The 22,993-nt window shown below is 44.6% G+C and overlaps 1 protein-coding gene across 1 annotated transcript; it reads left to right on the forward strand.

Moving 5' to 3' along the window:
• The first annotated feature begins 269 nt into the window (after window positions 1-269).
• Window positions 270-22,768, forward strand: TMEM154 (transmembrane protein 154). Its single transcript, XM_054203909.1, has 6 exons — window positions 270-404; window positions 9,570-9,881; window positions 11,646-11,673; window positions 12,845-12,930; window positions 14,464-14,524; window positions 18,324-22,768. Exons 1-6 carry the CDS (start codon window positions 338-340, stop codon window positions 18,337-18,339), a joined length of 570 nt encoding a protein of 189 aa, XP_054059884.1. The 5' UTR covers window positions 270-337; the 3' UTR covers window positions 18,340-22,768.
• The last annotated feature ends 225 nt before the right edge of the window (window positions 22,769-22,993 follow it).

Genomic DNA, 22,993 nt, shown 5'->3' on the forward strand with positions numbered 1-22,993 from the left:
GTAGGTGAAGGCAGATGGTGGTAAAGTTGGGAGTCAAAGAAGCGGAGGAGCGCAGGGTCTCGCTCACCTACAGCATAAAGGTGCTTCAGCCGAGTGATTGCTTGAAGAGCAACTTTTTTTTTTCTTTTTTTTTTTCTTCGCTTCTTTCCTTTGCAATCGTTGCTCGCTTGACAGGCCCAGACGGAATTACATCACTTCCTAAAACCCATCAAAGAGAGTCCATCTCCTGCAGAAATGCGGCTCAGATGCACCCCGGCAGGAAACAGGAAACGTCAATGTTCGGGTGAAGCCGGAGCCAGCCCCAGCGCCCCTCGGGTGGGAGCGCCGCCGAGGCAGCATGCGAAAGCCAAGCCTCGTCGCCCTGCTTTCTGCCCTCTCGCTGGCCGGAGGATCTGCCACCGATGGTGAGTAAGAAAGTGCCTTTTTCACCTCCTGAGGTGGGACCGCGTTTCATGCCTGCAGCAATGGGACCGAGTCGGAGGGCAACACCCTCCAAACCAAACGCATGGGGAAGATCTGTGGGGACTTGCTCTCCGCTTCTTTTAGCTGTGCCTACCCTCTCTGTTTTCAGCTGCCTGTCTTTTTCAAAGCTTTGACTTTTTTCCCTTAGACCTAATCCTGAACTGCAGCAACTGAATCCTACAATTCCTACATTTCCTAGATTGCAGGCGTGTAGGGAACCAGAGTTTCCATGCTGGCCCGCCAGGCATTTTGGCTCTAATTTTAATTATTTGTTGTACATTTTTAACTCTGCACCCATATTATCAGCGTTTCATAGTAAAGTTAAAGACAGAGCACCGCTTCCATTCAAAAGCCGACTGCCGATTTCCATAGTCCCAGTGCACTGAAACCGGTTTAACAAAAGAGCAGCCGGTTCTGGAGACAAATATTTTGAATTCTCGGCTGCAGAACAAAGTGGTCGGCACCGTGGATTTAGGTCCTGACCTTCTGAAACGAAGAGCTGCAAGTGGAAAAGCCGCTTGCGACAAAATGCTGAAGTGTTGGGGGTGTCGCTGCAGAGGCTCTCACCCGTTCGGAGGGGGTAGTTTGTTCCACTGGCATTTTGGCAGCCAGCGACCGCACGAGACAGGCAGCTTTTTTAGTCAAACCTTGCCAGGATGTGCTTATATGCCTTTCGGTGTCAAACAAATCACTGCCGAAGTTCCTCAGTATGGACGAGAAGTGTTTGCTGCTGCTGTAGCAAACGGGAGCTCTCCAGAAACCAGGGAGAGAGGACGGTCGCTCTCAGCTATCACTGGACTTCTTCTATTAAGGTTTTAAAATGCATTGGTGAAATAGGTGGTTTGGTATGGGTATTTTTTCCCTGAAAACCGGAATTATAAGCGGGGTGTAAAACTGGCCCCCCGGCGTGCTGCCATGCTGCTCGCGGTTAGGAGCCTTGCTTAGCTGTAAGAGTGAGCTAAGCAAGGTATAAAATGGTTTGGTCTTGCCTGGGTTACTACAGCCCTGCCGGCACATTACGAAAATACGCTGCAAGCATTGAAGGTAGCTCAGAATCAAAGTGGTCAGAGGAAAAAATCCTGCCATGGACAGGGCAAAACGGAGGTCCTGGGGAAACGGAGGGGTGTAACACAAGCAACGCAGAGTGACCAGGCTCCAGCTTCCTCAGCTCATTTGCAGCGTACCAGCCGCTAGTATTTCATCACCATCTCCGCAGGGCGGAGGGACGCCTTAGTCCCCGACCCCCCCAGCCCATGGCTGGGCCTCCCCTGCCATTCCTTATGATGGGCATTAAAACCGGGCAGACGTCACATACCAGGTGCCCCCACCTGCTCCCCACTGCCTTTAGAGGCTTCCTACCGGTAGGTCCACCTTTAAATTCTCATTGATTTTGGAAGGATTCCTCCGTGGGAGTGAGTCAGTCCTGCCAGAGCTCCAGAGCTCTCCCCAACTGCCGTCAGCCCTGGCTCTCCTGAGCCAGTCCCCAGCTGCTGGGGGAACAGGAGGAAAGCACCCACCCGGAGAAGAGCAGGGACTCTTGCTCCCCACACAAAGGCGGCTTTTGCTTGTGTAACCAGCCCCAAAATGTACCTGGGGCTTACTCTGACTGCAAGGGTGGGAGGGGGGAAGTTGTGAACTTGGGCCTTGGGGGAGAAATTGAACTGGAGGGGGAAGTGTTTACGTAGAGGCTTATATACCCCACAGGCACTGGTGGGTCGGGACCCCTCTGCTGAGGGCAGCCAGCTGGGGGAATCCTTTGCTCTCACCCCTGCTTGCTCATAGCCCAACAGGGCAGGACCTTTAAAGGAGCTTTTTTCCTTTTTCCTCCAGTACCAGACACAGTCCTCGCCTTTAACGTGGTCTGCTGGAGAAGGGGAGCAGAAGCTCTTGGGGATCACCCAGGTCTCACTTCTACTGTCTAGAAACCACTTACAAAATAGGCAATAGGAGTATGATTAAATCTTGCAGCATAGACAGATGGAAGCCTTTGTAGGTTCTGTTCCCATACCTTGCTGGAGCCTTGTAAAACCTTAGACTTGCTGTTTGGATTATGATTAACAGGCGGTTTTCTCCCAGCTATGCTACAATTACTCTAAGCCGGTAGCTCTAAGAGCATGCCTGAGGTCTCAGCTCTGGGTGCTGGCCCTCTCCTGGCTTCACACTGAGGGGACATGGGGTTTGCCCCAGTTCCCTTCCCCTTGCCCATTCCTTTGCTTTATGCAGACAAAAAGCCCTGCCAGTGGCCTGCTTAGGGCCAGCAGTGGCCCTCCCCACTCTGGGTGATGGTGGTCGCTGCTCAGCCTCGCAGCAGCCCTAAAGAGCTACCTAGGTGTGTGCCGACCTTGGGGACAAGTATTAAGGCCCTTACTATAGCTTATAGGAAACGCGACCTGTGACCCTATGGGCATTTTCCAGGGTATGCCATCTCCTTCCGTGCTCGGTGAAACGTATGGGAAATTGCAGTGTAACTGTAAGAGCAAGAAAACGCGTGAGGAAGAGGAGCAGTAAAGTGGGAAAGGTCATCAAGTGGAAGAGCTGGGATGGTTGCAGGTTGTGCTTTGTTTTGGCTGTATCTCTGCGCTATTGTTTTGAGCTGTCATTAAAAGAAACGCTTCTATCAAAGACGCAGATATTCAGCAGCTTGTGCCATAAGCAGAGGTATAAACTCTCTCTTTGGCAGAGAAGTGACTTTTAGGTAAAGTCCCCTACAAAGCCAAGGTCTCGAAGGGAGTGATATTTTTGACCTGTTCCCCCTACAGTAATGAACTTGGGAATCAACCAATCAAACCAATCAAACATCAAACCCATCAAACAGTTGCCTCTTACAACTTTCTAACAAAGCAACAATATAGGAAATGAGGATTTGCTACATCCTCTCTTTCCAAAGTGCAGCCCCCTAAAAAGCAGGTGAAAACCCCTTTCTACTGAACACATCAATTCCCGGTACATATTCACTCCTATTCACCCCTTTCATCCGCAGGCGCAAACTCCCACTGTGTTTTATTCAAGTGCTTCAGGGGCATTTCAGAAAATCTCTCCTTTACATCAGCAAGATTGCATACTAAATTTCAGCCAGTGACCCCAGTCCGCATTCCCTCAAGAGATAGCTGGAGAGCCTCCAGAGCTTTTGCATCTTTAATTTCAGGGTCCTCCTGAGAGCAAGAAGCAGCGAGAGATCTGCATCACAGTGAGGTCGCACGGGTGTCCCTGATGCAGAGCTGTAAGGCCAGGAGATTAAGTAGATGCAACTAAATGCATAAATTGGCCTGGAAAACCTTTAGTACTGGGGGTAAGAAATGAGACTACAGGTTCACAGTTTGACTCTGAGACGCGTGACTGAATTTGCAACACCGGCAGTGGAGGCTGGATGGAAATACAGTGAGGAGAGAGCAGTTTCCATCGTCTAGAAATGAACTTAAACAGTTGTTTCCTCTTTCAGGTTATACCTAGATAACACTTTCTAAGCACCCCATTTTAATAGGATCTTGTCTGCAGATTAGCCATCCTGAAATGTGTGTGCTCCCTCATCAGAAGAGCGTGTGCACCCGCCAGCTAGCCTGCGGGCTTGTAAGGATTCCTCTTCTAGCCAGACTGACAGGCGGGACCTGCCGCAACAGGCAGCTGGGCAGGCCCTGGCCACAGCAAGGAACGGCCCTTCTTACAGCAACGTGAAATGCAGGGAGAGGAGCAGAACAGGGATGAGTCAAGCAGTAAGAGAGAGGATCATACGGACCACGTGGAGTCGTATGACTATACCACCAGCAGGAACGTGTGTATGGAGCAGGGTGGTATAGGATGTGGTAACTTGACTCCGGTATACACAGCTTTGTAGCCTTTTCTCATTTTGTCACTGTCTCCTGAGCCTTCCTTTCGCTGCGTTTTTATAGCTTATAGAAGGCTTAGGAGACATAAAAAATTCCCTTTCAAATTAATAAGCTTGACTATCCCATTGACTTAGCTACTGCTTTTCCTCTATCCCATCCCTTTTTCTTCTGTAAGTAGGTACGATAGTGTGATTTGAAAAATTCCCTTCAGAGACCCCAATCCGCGAGTCTGATGAGAAGGCAGCAGGGAGACCGATGATTTACAGCAGAACCAAATGTGCTGACTGCTGGCTATTTTCCTTTGCCTCGCACCCAACTGAAATCAGAAACCTGTTTGCCCACTTCATCCAGCAGCTCATGTCGCCGCCCCCGAGTGCTACAGCACCAGCCTCAGAGGAAGGAATGCTGCAACAACAGAAATGTTGGTTGGTTGGTTGTTCGAGATGCAGTTGTTTGGACTCCACTCTGTAAGGCTGCTCAGTATATTCAACTCCCCCTGTCTCCCTTGAAAGCCTCCAAAACTCACACAAAGTCCAGCAGTAATCCGAGCATATTTTTAAAGTAGAAAATACTGAATAATATCTTGTACCATGGTATCTGCATATAGGGACATAGCCTTTTTGTAATTCATAATGGAACCTTTTTTCGAGCACTGCTAATGCTTGCTTAGGCATTTTGGTCCCCTGAGGACTAGATCCTCTAATACCTCAGTGGTGGGAACCTGAGGACTTCTTAGCTTCCAGCTTCAGCTTCTTAGCTTCCAGTTCCAGCTGTGCCCAGCTCCCCATCAAGGTGGGATGCAGCTGCATGCCAGCCCCTCTCCCTTCTGCTCTTGAAAGCATGGAAAGTGGCAATAAGGGCTGGGCTGAAGCTGTGGCATGGTCCCATCCACTTCCCTCGACATGGTGAGAAGTTGCCAGCACGCATGTCCCAGGTGGTCCAGACAAAGCTGAAGAAGATGCAGTTGTTGTATAAGCACCTGCTCCTTGGCTGAGATGTGCAGAGAGCCAAGTACAGATGTCAGACTATGGCCAAGAGTACCAGGAGGGGCCCGTAATCTGCACAGTCAAGGAGATATCTACATGATCAGACGTGTCTTGCTCCTTGTTTCACTCCATTGGCCTTGGTTTTTCATCCTGAATGTATGTTCTGTTATAGTCAGACTCCCTTTCCGAGGGAATGAACCTCATGAGGTTCAACAACACCAAGTGGGGGGTCCTGCACCTGGGTTGGGGCAACCTCCGGTATCAATGCAAGCTGGGGGATGAAGAGATTGAGAGGAGCCCTGGCAAGAAGGATTTGGGAGTACTGGTGGATGAAAAGCTCAACATGAGTCAGCGATGTGCACTCGCAGCCCAGAAAGCCAACCATGTCCTGGGCTACATTAAAAGAAATGTGGCCAGCAGAGAGAGGGATGTGATTCTGGCCCTCTGCTCCGCTCTGGTGAGACCCCACCTGCAGTACTGCACCCAGCTCTGGAGTCATCAGCACAGGAGAGACATGGACCTGTTGGAGTGGGTTCAGAGGAGGGCCACAAAAATGATCAGAAGGATGAAACACGTCTCCTATGAGGACAGGCTGAGAGTTGGGGTTCTTCAGCCTGCAGAAGAGAAGGCTCCAGGGACACCTTATTGTGGCCTTTCTGTTACAGGGGGACTACAGGAAAGACGGGGACAAACTTTTTAGCAGGGCCTGTTGTGATAGGACCAGGGGTAATGGCTTTAAATTAATACAGGGTAGTTTTAGACTAGATATAAGGAAGACAATTTTTACCATGAGGGTGGTGAAACACTGGCACAGGTTGTCCAGAGAGGTGGTAGATGCCCCATCTCTGGAAACATTCAAGACCAGATTGGACAGGGCTCTGAGCAACCTGACCTAGTTGAAGATGTCCCTGATCGTTGCAGGAGGTTTGGACTAGATGACTTTTCAAGGTCCCTTCCAACCCAAACTGTTCTGTGATTCTATGATCTCTGCAAGATGAAACGCAAGCGCAGCTGACAAGACAGTTCATGATATGAATGACCACTGCAAATCTGGCTCCCTCCAGGCATGGAGAAATTGTTTGAATAGCATCTCACAAAATCTCCCACTCTCAGATTCTTTCCTACCCTGCTCCAAACCTGGCAACGTCCAGCTTTTGTTCACCCTACAAAACAGCCACTGGGGCCAGCTGCAACACAGCCCGCACGCTATTTTGAGCACTTTAAACTGAAACGCTATGAAAAACAGTGACTACCTTGGGGCCAATCACGTGGGTCTCATGTGGCCTGGGCAGCTGGCTGCGGTGAGAGCTGTGCCTGCACTGGGAGGCCTGAATCCCTCTCTCCCTGCCGGGCTGGAGGTACAAATCCTTCCTTAGTGCAAGCCAGCAGTCCCACCCAGGTGCAGGCTGCGATTTTCTCGTGACATAAAAATGTGATGTGCTGGTGGCCCGAGAGGGAGAGCAGCCCTGGTGTGACAGGGCATCCCTCGGGTCTCAGCTCTGGCCCTCAGAGGTGACCAGCAGAAACCCTGAAGGGAAGTGTGTCATGGCAGCAGGTGAAACACAGGAAATAAGAGCAATATCCTTGTAAGAACATTGTGCAATTGGCTGCCCTTCTGCTGAGAGACATATTTAATTCACTCAGAGAAAAGATCTCTGTAAGAGGAAATGGTGTTCCCAGAAGAGATGCTGTTTTGTCCCTGGAATTATGCAAAGTGAACAAAAATACATGGCAGCAAGGTCACTCCCTGTGATTTGCCATTTTCTTTGCCTAGAGACTAGAAAAGGTAATTCTATTTCACACAGAGACAAATTATTTGAAATCTGCTTCATAGCTCAAAAACAGGCAAATAAAAAATACTGGAGACACTGGAAGTGTCTCTCTTGGAAATCAAGCGCCGCATACGCTGCGGCTGAAAGTTTAGCCCTGCAGTTAATGAGGTGTGACTGTTTGCTTTTGCTTTAAAGTCACACCAGGATTTAGACATTTGAAAAATCCATTTTAGCTGTAAGAGTAAATGAAAAATCAGGTATTTTCCCCATACCCTTTCCCATTTGTACTATTCTAAGCAACGGGCTTGTCCTTGTCAATATATCAGATGTGGCAGGCGACGGGGTTTCAAGGGCGATGGCGAGAGGAGGAAAATGAAGCAAGGTCATCGATGCAGTTGGGTGAGGCTGCGGTGGTCCATCAGCTCTGCCAGCGGCACAGTCCATCACGCCGCGCGTCTGCGGTGCCGGGCATCTCTAGCGATACCTTGCAGCAATGGAAATGGAGCAGCGGCAGGCACTGGGGACTATAAACTACCTCGGGCAAGAAAAGTCAAGTGGCCAAACTAATAAGGGAGAGGAGCTCTCCCTCCCGTCCTCTGCCATAGGATGAAGGACAGGCAGCAGACCACGGGGAGGGGTGGAGGAGCACATGTGTATGGGGTCATTACCTGCAAGGGAGGCAGAGGTCGTGTTTTGCTCTCGACTGAAATACTAAATACAGAAGAAAGCAACAGAGAGACTATCGGTACAAAGTGCTGTGCCGCTGAAGAACTAACATTTTCATTGTCGTATTGTGGTGAAAGAGTCTGGTGTGCTTTGCAGTATATATATTCAAGTATTAGGTATTATTTATTAAGTGTTAAAATTCTTCCCTAGTTTTTAGGAAAGGATGAAACAATCAGGTGCCTGAGTGGTAAGTGTGGCATAAAAATCTAGATAAATCACTGCTGTCACACTCAAATAATTTTATTCATTTGAAATTAGGTTTCCTGGAATACAGTCTCACTAGATATTCATCTCCTCTTCGAGACAAATCTGACAGGAGAGGAGATGCTGCAGAGTGGATTAAGCAAGAGATAGCGCTCTAATCCCAGTTTTCCTCTCTCACTTGGCATCCCTGGGAAGGACAGCATCCTTGTCCTTCTGATTTCTCATTTGTAAAATGGGATGATAACTGCTCATCTCTCAGGGCCATTATGAAGATTAATGTGTTTACAAAAGCATTTAAAATGCTAAGTACTCCTGGTTTCAGTCCTGTGAGATTCAAAATGCCAGCACTGAGGTGCTGAAAACCTTAAGCTCTTGCTAACTCTAGTGGAAACTCTGGCTGCCCAGCACTTTACAAGAACAGGGAGAAACATGTCATTGTAAAAGTCATGAAATCCCGTCCTGCTTTATTGCATAAAACGAGAGCTGCGCCATGCCACCATTGTATCTCAAAGGGCACATATCACAAAAAATCATAATTTATTTCATGCTAAGAAAATTATTGAAGGGTTTGTATTCTGAAACATGTTGGTGTCATTTATCTAGGGACTGATTCATGCACCTTTGGCTACGACAGCATTTTTTGCATTGGTATGGAATACAGTATCAGTCCAGAATTTGCCATACTTCTGTTACACTTTAAACTCCGTGACAGTTAACATAGGCTCTTGATTCGCCCAAAAAAAGGAAAACCAAACCTGTTTCACTATTACCAATACAGCCAATTTTAGACACTTTTCTCGCAAAATAGATGCTAAATGAACCCGAACCCCAAATCAAGCTTCAAATCCCCCAGTCTTAACATTTGTGAAGACTACCCTGCACTGACTCTATACTGTGCGCTCCTTTATCCAGCCTGCAGGATGAGACAGAGGAGCAGGTAGGTGCATTTGTATCCAGTACAGTCCCTGTGTTATTACTGCCTCTTCTACTTCATGCAGAAGTGAAAGTCAGCAGCTTCTGCAGGCCTCAGACTTCCTTTCACCAGTTCTGTTTTTCACAGTGAAAACAAATTTAACGCATTTGAGAAAGGCACAGAAACAGGGAGGTGAGTGAGCCGGAGGAATTGGTGAATCAGGGATAATAGTCTCCCTGAAGGGATTACTAACTCCTTGGGTAAGGGGAGGGGTGAGAGAGGTTGCGGCTGTATGCACCAAGGCTGAGGAGCAAAGCAGGATGGTGTGGTTTACGGAGAAGCAGAAGACTTTTATGTGAGAGCGAGACCGGTTGCCAACCTGCAGGATAAAAAAAAAAACTGTTTGTGCAAGACAGCTGCATGCAGAGAGAGCACGCCTGCTGACGTGTCCCAGTAAAAGCCAGCTGAAGAACGTGGTCGGGACTAGTAAGATTTTGTGACGAATTTGTGATCTAATTTTACATCTGATGCCTGAGACTTCAAACCCGTGTGTATGGGGCATCTGCTAATTGTTTTTTTTAAGACGTCAAGTGAAAAGGAAATAGTAAAGCTGCACACTTTGACTCACTGATAATACCAATAAAACCCATAAAATGTTAAGTTGTACTCATATATTTTGCAGGCTCTGAAAATGATGGTTCAGGAGATGGCTCGCTGATATTGTCCACCGTTACAGTCACGACTCCTCCTGCTACGCATTCTTCAACTGCGGATGACCACGGGCCTGTACCTGTCACTGCAAGCGCTACTGAAAGCAGCTTTGAAACAAAAAGTACTCCAAGTACTGAATTGAATGCCACAAGCAATCAGGACAGCCTAGAAGCAGCAGAACACTCTATCTTGAGATACGTTGTCCCCGTCGCGCTGCTGGTCCTGCTGATTTTGCTCATCATGTTTTTTCTAATACATCATAAAAGGAAAAAGTCTAAGCGAGGTAAATTTGTCTTCTCATGCATCAGAAGGATATTTTTAGGATGCGCTCGACATTAAGTAGAAGTTATTTGAAGGCCTGGGATGCCACATTTAGGATGTACTTCTCTGGTTGTAGTCGCACATTTGACAGCCAGGAAAGGGATCCACCCCCGGCTGGCGGTATCTGGGCACGCAGCTCTCCTTGGGCAGGAGCTTGTTCTGCATCTTGGCTCCTCCTGCTCTCGCTGAACACCCACGGGAGTCGCCATGCTGAGCTCCAGCTCCTGGCAGCGCCAGGGACCGCATACGGATGTAACCGTGTGGCTGCAAACACTTATTCTGTCTTTATGCTTAATAACTTCAGGCAAGGTGAATTTAATGCTTCTATTGCCTATACTGCCCACAAGGTAAAACTGATCAGAACTTCAATAAAATAAAAACAAGCAAAACCGTTTTAAGGAACGCTTTTAAGGGTTCCTTAAGGTGTGGGAGCTATGAGGCTATGACAGCAAATGAGCTAGGAATCCTGTGGTCAGGCTGCCTGGGTGCTGTGATAGGGAGGGTAGCGCTTCAGGAAGGTAGTTTGATCTATTAGCAAAGAAATTGGTAACTTGGAGTGTCGAGCCACAGGAAATAGCGATGTCACAGTAGAACCACGCAGTTGGTAAGTGACGTCCTGAAATAGTCGTATGGGTGTCTCTACAGAACAAGAGTGCAGCTGTAAACTCCTCAGCCTGCGGACAGTGACATATGTTCAGCATAGATTTTAAGGCCATTTTCCAGGGCATTTTTAGGCTGCCTTATCACCATGTCAGCCTCGTGGCAAACTCTGAATTCACAACCAGGCACCCAGTCGCCCGCCTATTTCTGGATGACCTGAAATGCAGTTACACCCTTCAGAGGGATGGGAAATGTGGTGCCTTGCAGGAGCACAATCCTGGGATCTCTTGCCCTGTGCCTATTGCTTGGAGCTGGGATTTTGGGCATCCTTAAGGCAGGGGCAGACGTCTCTGTGGCCCTGGGGTGGCTCTGCAGTGAGGGAATGAGCCGGAACAAGTGACAGTACCCATCAGCAGCACTGAATTAAAAATAAGCTGATTTAAGACGGTATACAATGTGAATCCTATATGTAGTTCTTCATTCTTTTTTGAGGGCTGAGGCCTTTCAGTCACTTGATTCCTTGAGGGGAATATATTTTTCTGAATAATGGCTGTTACGCTAATTTTTCCCCCCATCTTTACTTTGTCATGGGGTCATAACTAGCTTTGGATCCCTTTTGACATCTGGCTAGTTCAGCTTCATTTGCCTGACTGAGATTTAATCTGCCATGCAAGTCCCTCCCCTGGCTTCTCTTCTCCACGAGCAGCTCCCACAGTCTCCAGGCAGAGCCAGATTGCCTGCTTGTAGTCTGCAGCAAAATGTCCTGACGCTTCCAGTAAACAAATTTTTTGCAGCAGTGGTTCCTTTTCAGGATCCCATTTCTCTCATGACATCTGTTTTGCTCAGGGAAGCACGCATTTGCCGTGTCCTGCCCACCGCGGCGCTAACAGTCAGTTTCCTCCCAGCACGGCTGAGCTTATAATGAGCTGTGTTCAAGATTAAAAATAATGAGTTCCTCTGAAAGCTACAAACAGGATGAGATGCTTTGTCTTTCATCTACAAGTTAACTATTATGCCTTTTGAAAATGCAACCTGTTTTACATGACCCCGTTCAAGGCTTGCTTGCAGTCTGGACACTGTATATACAAAGAGCAGAACTATGAACACCAACTTTTTTCTTTTCCAGATGAGCTGGGAAGTGAAAATGTGAAAAGGTAAAGTTTATGAACACCACTCTTTTTTTTTTATTATTCTTTTACTCTGACAGCTCCTTCACCACCTGTTTTAATTTAACTCTACACTAAATGCCATACCCTTTTGCCATCAGTTGCTCCAGTTAACTATCTCTAGAGGTGGCTAAAGAGTGACTTCAGTATCTAGCCGAAGGTGTAAGGCTAGAGCAGGAGAACAGGAGTTACAGTGCCTAGGGCCAGTGCTGCCCCACAGGCACCCACTGCCTGCAGCCGCCCCTACGTCTGCTCCAGGCACCCCCAGGGCCACCAGCCACAGGATGCCAAAGGACGTACAAGGTGCCCCATGAGCAAAGAGGATCAGTTCCCAGGCTCATCCCAGCCTTTTACTATTCAGAAAAAGCTCTGTGTCTTGCTCCCCTGTTTTTCAAGTCCGTCTTCTCCCTCTGAGGTGAGGCAGAAGGGCTCGCCCAGCTGCCCTGGAAGCAATGCCTTAGCTGCTGGGAAAACAAGCCAAAAGCTGTGTGGCTCTTATCAGGGTGATAATTTTATCATTATCTTTTATTGAGCTCCATCTTGCTAATCAATGCTGGAAGTTATTAAATTGGCTTCACGGCAGGGGAAAAAAAGGAGTTTTGCTGAAAATATTTTTTCTGCCTTGTGACTCCAGGAATGATCAGCAAAGGGAAGCTGAACAGGGGCATTTAAATAGATGCAGAGTTACTCTACTCATGACCTTTCCTTTTGAAGTCACTGCCAACGTCAGTCACAGCTAGGACGAAACTTTAGGCCCTCTGTTTTTATCACTGGAGCAATGGGACTTTTGCATATATTCCAGCAGGGCAAACAATTTTATTTTTCAGTTTTCTGTTCACAGTAGGGACAGTTCTGGAATAGCTGCAGTGGTCCTGTGCTCTGGCATACCCCAGACTGCATGGGGTGTCCCAGCCAGCCCTACCTCTGCCCAGGTCCGACATCTCACCACCACTCCTTCGCATCAGTTTGCAGCCGTTTCATTCACACCCATTGGGCTGGCATCTTCTCAGCTCAGATTACTAGGCTAAGATGGCTTCCCAGAGTTTATACATATGTCTGGAATTACGAAAGACTCATACAGAATTACTACATGGTGAGTTGTATGAATTAAGCGTTTTGTGTAATGCCTTTTTTCTTCTTTCCCTTCGCCCCTCTCAAGTCCTATTTTTGAAGAAGACACACCCTCTGTTATGGAGATAGAAATGGAAGAGCTTGATAAATGGATGAACAGCATGAACAAAAATGGTACGCGGTAACCCCTCTGCTCCATCATTCTTCTCTTTCTAGCTGACGTAGATCCCATGCGTAGAAAATGAACGTAAGGCAGTTTGTGTGTGTGTCGCTGCTTTTCCTCAACATTTTTAGTTGTGTTCTTGACTCCCTGCTACAAAAATAGCAGCACAAATGTCAGGGATAGAATTGTTCAGAAGAGTATTTTAGTTTGTGTGGGAGCTTATTTTTAACATATGATGGAATATCATAAATGTTTTGAGTTTCCAGTAGACACTTCTATTAAACACACGTATAGCTGTGAATGCTATTTATATTTCTAAATACACATTTTTAATGCAAAATACTAGTTTCTCTGAAGCATCTAGTCTTTTCAGTCTTCAGAGTTTCTACAGTTCTGTGCTCCACATCGTGCTATTGGAGAAGAAACATGCATTTACTCATAGTTCAGACCACCATTTACTTAAAATTGCTGTCAGGATCCTATGAATACATCCCTCCCCTCTTTGTCCTCTTTCCCTCGCTTGCCATCTCTACTGCACGAAATGCAAGCTGCTCTTTGCTGCCAGCACCGTTCACCATCTACGTCCTCTCTTGCAAGTCTATCAGTCAGCCCATGGAGCAATTAGTACCTGTGGTAACTACTACCAGCAGCATCTTCAGCTCCTTCTTAGCTACTTCTAAGCAGCATGTATTTTCCCCCCCATTTTCCTCACAACAGAAATCTCCCGGTCAAAATCTCTAAGAAGCCTGCATCCTCCAAGGCGCTCCTCAAAAAATGCAGTGAATTAACCAAGGCCTGATTTTGAACTGCTGACAGCTTTTCACTGGCTAGGAAATGCTGAAGCCCTGATATTTTTTTCATTCTTGCTCCCTTGCCTTATGTCCAAATGGCTCATTTGCCTGACCTCCTAGGGATGCTTTGTTTTTCAGGACATAAAACTCTTTGGAGCATTTCTTTGTGTTAGCACAGTGCTCCACATGATGGGGTTTTGACCTTCATGGTCCGTAAGTTCTAGCAGAAAACGTGTGCTAAGCAGCAGCGGTGAAATAGAGACAGTACGTATAGCACACCATGAAATAGTGCTGTGAAATATTTTTTAAAATTCTGTGGACAGAAGGGAGCAAATAGTTTACATACAGGGTTTGTTTTTTTTTTGTTAGTGTTCCCTAAACCCCAGCCCCAAATCCCCAGCTGGACTATAAAGCATAGGTGCAACTATAAGCAGTGGGAGATTAACAAATAATCCTCCCTATGCTAGTTTATAGGAAACAGTCCTCAAAAGTAATTAATTTGTTTAGGTGTACATAAACAACTGAAATATATACAAAGAAATTACAGCAACATCTATCAAAGGGAAGGAGGATTTAAAACATGTAACACTTATGCTATGGGGACCATGTATATTTTACAGATAAAAGGGTGCAGAAGAGCATCTGCAGTTTTACATTCTAGAGAGACTGCATGATAAAAGTTTATGCAATTTTGTAATAAATGTAGAAGCACTGCCAAGAGTAACCATAGTCTTGTTTCTTACCCTTTTTCAGCTGACTGTGAGTGTTTGCCTACTGTAAGAGAAGAAGAAAAAGAATCAATTGCTAATCCAAGGTATTTTAAATTCATTTTATTATTTGAAGAAATACGGTCAACGGGATTCCAAAATTATCTAATTTTTTCATATGTAATAGAGTAATTCTTTGGTCTACTTAAGTTTTAAAGTTTTTATATATAGGGACTTTGATTTCAACTTAAAGAAAAGGTTTGACACTCTTATTTCTAAACTGGTCCCTGCCTGTAAATTGCACCACTAAATAATCTTGCGGTTGTAAACCTGTGCGAGACAGACAACCAGATGGCACAGATGGAGTTTCACTCGCTGATCAGACTTTAATCACAGTTTCCCAAGGTGTTAATACAAGCATTCAGCATGGCTTCCTTTTCCCTCCCCACCAGCGCAGATGCCCAGCTCCCCTCTGCCACCAGGTGCCTGTAGGTCCCTGAGAACCGCTGCCAGGATGTTTTGGCTGGAGCTGTGACCTGCCAGGCAGGGGCTTGTCAGACCCCAAGAGAAGCCCAAAGGATCTCCCCCTCCCGAGCAGAGATCCCAGAGGAACGACAACGAACAGCTTGTAAACTTAAAAACTTTCTAGCTGGTTTCCTCAGGGTTTTGGCCAGAACTCCTAAACCCCTCTTCAAACTCACATTTTCCCTAGTTAAAGATTCTGGTTCCTGCTGGGAGCAAGGGGGATGTACGTCGCCCTTGCCTGCACACTTGCATGGCAGCTGCATTTTGGGAAGTGGGTAAAGCAGCTCCTCTGTGCCAGGTTACAATAACAAACAATTAAACCACCCTATGTGCCAAAAAAACCCCTGGTGCAGTGGAAGCAGCAGACGCAAGCAGGCAAAACCAGGAGCAGGCAGGGGTGGCAGGAGGAGGACGTAGGTCTTCCCCTTCCCATGGCACCAGATAACTCAGCTCAACATGCCTCTCTGACAGGAGCTGCACTTCCCACTGTTGACCACCATGATATCCCATTCTCCCTCTCTTCTGAGTTCCCTTGCCCAGGAGTGAAATAGTGGTGATGTGAAATCACTGCTGCTGGAGAGTTTGCAACTTGGTTGCTCCAAAGCCATAGTTTCAGGGTGGCTTTTGGATGGGGCTGCTCCACTGCAGCTATTTGTATTTAAAAGGTTTCTGCTTATGCTTATTGCAAGAGAAACCATTGCTGTTGTGTTGGGGGTGGGCGGGAGGGTGTTGTTGTTGGATTTTGTTTTGTTTTTTAAAAAAAAAACAACCACAAAATCCTGGGTTCCAGATGCAAGCAAGCACAATAATTTTACCCTGAGCAGCTGGAAAAGATGCTGGATTCCCTAGCCATCTGGGTCTTCCCGTCCAGCCTCTAAATGATAACTCAGAGGGGGAAAACTGTTAAGGAGAGGCAGCTGTACAGTGGCTCTATAAAAACAGATTTGCTGAGCGTACCGCTGGCTATAGGAGGGAGCATAGGACAAAGTGTGATTGAGTCATACGCTAACACCACCAGAAGTTAATCGTACTATAAAAGGCTTTTTAGGCACAACGACACCTTGAGCATCAAGTTTATTTTCCAAAACTTAAACAGTCAATTTTCAGAAAAAAATCATCGTGACCTACCAGCTTGAGCTGACACTTTAAGCATCCTCCTTGCTAAAGTGCTTTTGTACTGGGTTTGCATTAACCCCATCAGAAGGCGGGGTTTTTTGCTCCTGACTGGCCAAAGGTGTCTTTGGGCTATACCCTACCTCAAGTTCCCTGCCTGTAAAATAGAGATATTGTCACTTCAAAGCACTATAGTGAGGCTTAAGCCTTCACAAAAAAAGCAGCCCTGTGCAGATAAGTATGCTTCAGTCAGAGTGAAGGTACACACATTATTTAAGCATATTTTCTCATGACTGGTATCTTAGGATCAGATTGTAGAGAAATTTATGCCTCTAATTTGTAGGAAGGCAAACAAATGCAAATAAAAAGAGGGAATTTCTCTCTAAAACATTCAGAGCTGCTCAACAAAGGCTATTAGTTGAATACAAAGCACAAGATTATTAGTTTCAATTTCAGACTCTGAAAGACTGCTTTGCTTGGGCAAATTTCTTCTCAAATTATGGTGGTTCCTTTTTTTAGATTTTATTGATGATATTTCAAATAGGGAAAGATCTCAAGGCCTCACTGAACACAGCTGGCCGAGTGTTGTTTTCCTGCTTCATAAAGATGCTGGGGGGAGTTCGTCAAGACCCAAATGTTTTGAGCTATGAATTGATTTTGATAAGATATAATTTTGAAAACGTCTCAGACTAAATGTTTCAATAATGGCATTTTGACATTTTCAGAGTGAAAGTTGTTCCAAAACTACTTTTCAGAGTAAGTGACTTTTTAATATAAAATTTTAAAAAGGTTTAAAAAAAGAGAACCCTGTGGTGGGGAAATATTTCTAAGTTAAGTGTTCCCCTTCACTCAAAACTACTTTTTCAAATTTCATTTTACATGAAATTTTGAAATGTGCTTCATTTCAAAGTGAAAAGGTACCTGAAGTGGTGGGATTTCCTGGTAAGCAAACAAACAAAAGTTGTTCCTGTTTACTTCTGCAACTGAACCTTATCAGACCAAGATCTGCTGCTTTTCTGACCAAACTCTTAGCTGAATAATGTCAGAGAGAGAACTATGTACAGATAAATAGAGGTTTTCAACAGCTGTTTTAGGCAAGAAAAGTGAAAGACTATGAAGTAAACCAAAACAAGCTATCATTATGGCAAAAATACATACTCAGGAGCATCAAGGCTGCAGATTTGTGCACAAGAGGCAAGATACAACAGCCTGGGCTCCTTTGTAGGTGGAGGTCATCTGCCCTGCACATAAGCCAATTTAAAAATATATGTGTGTATATACACATTTTTAAAAAAAAAATATATTTAAAAATAATATATCTTGCCTCTGAAACCTAGTGCTAAAATCCTGATTGTGCCTGAGCAGAGAGCCCCAAAGTCTGCCCGTGCTGTGCAGGCGAGGGCTGATGCTCCGATGGTGCACAAGCGGTTGCAAGACCAATCTCTTCTCCGGGGACCTTTACGCCTCCAGCAAAACAGAAGAGCAGCCTCTTCCCTTTACAGCGTGGGTCTTTATAAGCTGCCAAGTGCTATGAAGCAATCCTCCCCGGCTTTATCACACCTCCCGAGGGGGTTTGGTTTCCCTTGGGTGCTGCTGGGCACCCTCCTAGTCTTTCTGTCCAAAAAAGGGTGACTTTCTTATGGAGGGATGTTCTGGGTGGGGAGTAAGTCAGTACAGAAAGAAATACTCCTTTGCCAGGCTGTGCTTCAGTTTGGCAAGGTACTTAAAAAACCATGCAAAATATTAAGATTATGAGTGGCCTTTTTAACTTCAGAGATGGTTTAAAGCCCTGCTGTTAATGCTGACTGAAATTTAACCAGCTGAAAAAAAGTGTGGCATTTTTAACGTTGGCATGAACCAAAAGTTATTAAGAAAGTGCTAGGCAGCAAGCTAGCTAGGCAGAAACCAGGGGGTCAAAGAGAAAATTCACCTGTTATGGGGCCAGATTTAATACAAACATTCCACCTGTAAAAAATTATCCTCCCCTGTGGAAAGAGGGCAACTTGATTGCTCAGTCCTGGCCTGGCAACAGCAGAAAGGATGCAGTGGGTAACCACTACCCAGACAAAAAAATCAGAGCAGCCCTTGCTGCCAGCATCCAGCACCACTGATGGGGCCATTTCATGCATTGCATGGATGACATTTGTTTTCTGATAACACGCCTTCTCATGGGCTCCAGAGATACTCTTGCATATCATTTCCCACTGAGACAACTAACCCAACAGCACGACACTGGTGTGTTTTTTTTTCTTTTCCATGTATATGCAGCGATGGTGAATCATGAAGTCAGAAGAGCAAAGAACTGGTTAAAGGGAAGCCGCGCACAAGCTAACAACCCCCCAGATATTGGATGAACTGGATTTAAATATAATTCATCTCAAAAGGCCAGAGAAGCAAATGCTTTTGTTGTGTCCTGCTCCATACAGTCTTCAGAAAGGAAACATCACCTAGGGGAAGAAAAGAACAGGAAAAAAGGAAAAGCACTGTAGTAAGATGAGAGGCTGATTTAAGTTCCTTCTGCAATGAGATTCATCACAAATCAAGAGAAGCCTCTCCCCCCAGAAAAAATAATTCTCAAAATAGTCCATTTTTCTGTCACGCTTCAGTTGTGTATCATGCAGAACCACTTCTTTCCCAAGTTTGGTTGGTTTCTTTGTATCTTGTGTGTGTGTTGTTTAAAACTATAAACAGCATCCATAAATCCAGACTACCCTGGTTTGGTGGGTGCGAACCTTACACCCATGCAATGTTTGTGTTTTCAATTTGCTTTTTGGTAACAGCACGCTGATTTGCACAGGGCTTCTGCTGGGCAGGTACCAGAGTGGGACTGACAGACCAGCTCTGAGGACAGACAGAGCAGCTGAAAAGCCTCTCAGAGGATTTGACAGAAGCAACTGCAGCCCAGCAAGGGCACGGTCTTTGTAGCACGCTTTTTGGTTTTCAAGTTAAAGGCATTGTAGAAATGAAAAATATTATTTCAAGATTGCCTTTCAGTGCAGTTATCTCCACAGAGAGCGGTACCCTGGGCTCCCTCTCACCATTTAACCCTTCTCCCTGCCCACTGCTCTTCTCTAACCACCACCTACTTCAGGAATAACCAACATGAAAATATTTCTTTTTTAAAAAATAAGAAAGGTTGACAAATTGAGCAATTCAATACTGACACAAAACACAAGTTTAGATAAGTATCTGTTATGCGTAACCACTTGGTCAAGGCTTTCAGATGCAGTAAGATCTCTGCTGCTTCTATTTTTGAATATTGATCTTGGAATACCTGAAAGACATTGACTTCTAAATGTGCCTGGTCACCTTTAATCACACTGAAAGAAAAAAAAGTCAGATTCTTGAGATACCTCAAGGTGAGCATATAAATATTGTAATCGCATCCATTGATTTTAGGTGGCATGTCTCTTATGGATGTAGTTTAAATATGTAACACGCACTTGGAAGTGGATCCTTGTCTGTGCAAATCTTCCCCTGCCTTATTTAAAATCGTATATTCTACCCTCATCCTCATATCTACCATTCTCATCTTTTTAAATGTATAATTTCTTCCCACTCAATACGTGTTTAATATGATCAGTTTTGGTTTGCCTGCAAGTATTTCACTAATATGCTATCAGACACAGCTTGGGTAAAGAGAGCAAACACTCCAGGCCTCTGGGATGACAACTAAGTGGCACTAACAGCTGACAGATACAGAGGAGGGTTCAGCTTTGTGAGTAATTGAGGATGTGCCAAAATATAAAAGGAAAAAATGTTTACAGCTAACCATATTCATTTGTTACCAAATATGGCTTGACTAGTAATTTCCTCAAAGAGTAAAAGGTTCCTTCAATTCTTCCAAAACAATTTATTGCAAATATTGGATTTAATATTGAGTGATGGTAAATTAATTTTCCCTGCTTGGATGATTTTTAACTTTGAAAATATTGTTTCAAGTCCATCTTCCACATTTTTTTTTATTTTTAAATTTCCACAAGTTCTGACAGTAAATTCATTCTATAGAATGTTGATTTAAAATAACGCAACCAGAAGGTGGAAAAAGTGAAAGCCTGAAATACAGAAAACTTTTAAAAATGGAAGTAAATATTTTCCGGTAGCAGCTTTGTTAGCATCTCTTTTCCAACGAACGAAGATGTTACGCTTAGATTTCCTACAGTTTGCCAAGCAGTAGCCTGAAGATGCCCAAAAGAGAGCATGTATTCTTTAACAGTACAAGAGAAAGAGGATGTACTTTGAGACCTTTACCGGCTGTGTGGTTGGAGGGCAGCCCACAGTGGCCCAGCAGTTTGCAGCTTCGGTGCCCAAGTGGTGACTCCTGCCCTGCCTGGCTTCAGGCCACACAGCTCCACATCCAGCAGCCACCGCCTTCTCCATGAAGCAGGTTAAAACACAGCTGGGACAATGAAGAACTGGAATCCTTGCCTTTCTTAAAGTCTTATTTTGTTATTTTTTTTTTTTTTTTACTTTTGAAATTTACCCAACCCTCCCCAAAAAATGGCATTATATAGCATAAGTCAGTTCTGACACGATGATCCTTCACCCTGTCCTAGCTACGCAGAGCAGCTAGGACAGCATAATGCAGTAACTCAGTCTGCTACGGCATTTGAGAAGAGGCGGTGTCATGCACATGTTTTGTTGTTTGTTTGGAATTAGTGTTAAACCCAGATGGTCCCTGTGTTAGATAAAACGCTGTACAGTTTCAAATAAGTTCCTCAGAGACTTAGTTTCTCTTAAAAAAAGGGTTTAAGTTTAGCTTGAGGAATGCATATTCTGTGAACTCACATTAAAAAGAATTAATTCTTATTCCAGAGTTCACGATTAATCAATTTCTACATCAAGCTTTAAAATCAATTTTGCCCAGAACTAATGTCTAGGTGAGAGCTTTGTAATTATCCAGGTTATGCCATTTGCTGTCTCCAAGATCTGACACATCAGGAAATTTCTTTTCCTCTTCTCAAACTTGCTAAGCATTGCAAAATACAAAAAGTGATTTGGACACTTCCTTGGTCAGTTTTGGACATAAATTATCCGGATCTACTGCTTTTTTAAAAAATACAAGTTTCATAGTTGCTGAGTTACTATTAAAAAAGGTCACATTTCATCAAATATTACCCTCCCTGTGTGAAACAGACCAATTCTCAAATAATTTGCATTACAGTGTAGTTACGGATGTTTCTAATAGATTCCCGTAGCACTAGACAAATACAGTTTTTAGTGTTTCTATTTTCCCTAAACATTTTTACATCGCTGTCATTCTGCCCCTCCAAACAGAAATGCTAGCCTTAAGCTATGGAGGGGGATCACTTGTTCATCTGATACCTCACCCCTGCTCTGCGCTGCCCCATTTCACCCCTCTCATCTTTCTTTGCTCTTCATTTTTACATCGATTTCTGCATTTGCCAAGGCCACCGCCCAGTGTCTGCTCATTCCGGTTACAACTGGGTCTTTCTGTGGAGCCCAGGTCCATGGGATCCAGCGTGGTCCCAGCCTTGGCTCCTCTCCTCCCTCACCCCATTTGGGATTTCCCTCTCCTGTTTACTCATGTGCCCCTTGCACTCCTGCTTGTTTTACACTTGTCACCTGTTCCCGGTCATTTCCATTTACACACAGTTTATCTCAATATTTTAGTCTTGTAGGTGGATTGAATTACAGGGGATTTAGACCTTTTTACTCCTGTATTACTACACCCAAAACATTGTAATATTCCAGTTTACAAGTATTACTTTTACACCTTCTGTTGACGCACCTTAATTTTCCTCAAATGATGCACACAGTCAGGTCCTCTAATCCACAAAACAAAGAGCAGCACAACAAAGAGCAGCAGACAAGATACCAGCAGATTTTAAAAATTATTTTAATATTGCCATACACTACACAGTATTTATGCCTCTGCTGTAATATCCTCATCATCAGCCCGATCCGAGCTGACCCATCACACCATCACCTTGCAACATCTACCACCAACTGATAAGTTAACAGCCCTCAGTAGAAATTGAGAAAAAGCATACAAATAGAAAGCACTATGTATTATTCTAAGATGTTTAGCAAACGTGATGATCCCTAAGGAGCTGTTACCTCTCCTTCCATTTTCTTCCAGTATTTCAGTAGTTATCCAGCACTGCTCAAGACAACTTGACATCTAGTTTATGGTGTGAGCACTTTTTGTCCTACAGAAGGCACAAAAGCCAAAGGAGGAATTGTTTGAAAAGTACACATATAAAAAGGGTAATTAACAACCAGCACCTCTCCTACATATGCTAGAAATCAGTATCTTAACTGAGAATTTTTCACCAAAATAGAAATACCTCCTCTGTACAGTTACAAACATAAGGTCACTGGTATTACCAGCAGTTGATTAATACCATAATAGTCATGCACTTGTCAAGCACATGACCCTTAAGTTAACCTCAACAAAAAAAAGAATGTTGGTTTTAGTTTCCAGGTAGTCATAAGTCATGGATCCATATATAGCTATTGACCTATGAGATACAAAAAGTGTTTGGGGTTTGTTTTTTTTTTTTTCCAATGCTAGGTCTGATGGAGGGCTGTAAAAACCCCCCACCTTTTGTTTACTTTCTGTATAAGAAATTGCTGTATGTGCATTTGTTTTATCAAATAGCTGTTTCAAATCATTTTGTAATTTAAATATTTCAAAGACATAGTATTGCTCATCTGTATATAAGAATGAGATTTTAAAGTACCTTTTCTAATAAAGGTTTATAGCAGGTTTGTGTCTACAGGTTCTCTTTTTCCCATAGTCCTGCTAATCCATTCAAGTCATGTGCTAATTATTTGTTGCCAATGTCAAGTTTACTCAGGCCTTAGAAGACGTACAAAGATATATATGGGTATGTTGATATGTTACTGTCATCAACTGGCTAAAATTCAGGCAAAGCTTAGAAGGCTAGTGCATTATCCTTTCCAAATTACTT

This window comes from Rissa tridactyla, chromosome 5 (genome assembly GCF_028500815.1).
Source record: "Rissa tridactyla isolate bRisTri1 chromosome 5, bRisTri1.patW.cur.20221130, whole genome shotgun sequence".
Classification (NCBI taxonomy): Eukaryota; Metazoa; Chordata; class Aves; order Charadriiformes; family Laridae; genus Rissa; species Rissa tridactyla.

What these genes read in the sequence shown, in the direction of transcription:
- TMEM154 (XM_054203909.1), top strand. Translation starts at nt 338, where the DNA reads ATGCGAAAGCCAAGCCTCGTCGCCCTGCTTTCTGCCCTCTCGCTGGCC. An exon ending in GGAAGTGAAAATGTGAAAAG is followed by an intron (nt 11,674 to 12,844) that starts GTAAAGTTTATG and finishes GCCCCTCTCAAG; the next exon opens with TCCTATTTTTGAAGAAGACA. An exon ending in GAACAGCATGAACAAAAATG is followed by an intron (nt 12,931 to 14,463) that starts GTACGCGGTAAC and finishes ACCCTTTTTCAG; the next exon opens with CTGACTGTGAGTGTTTGCCT.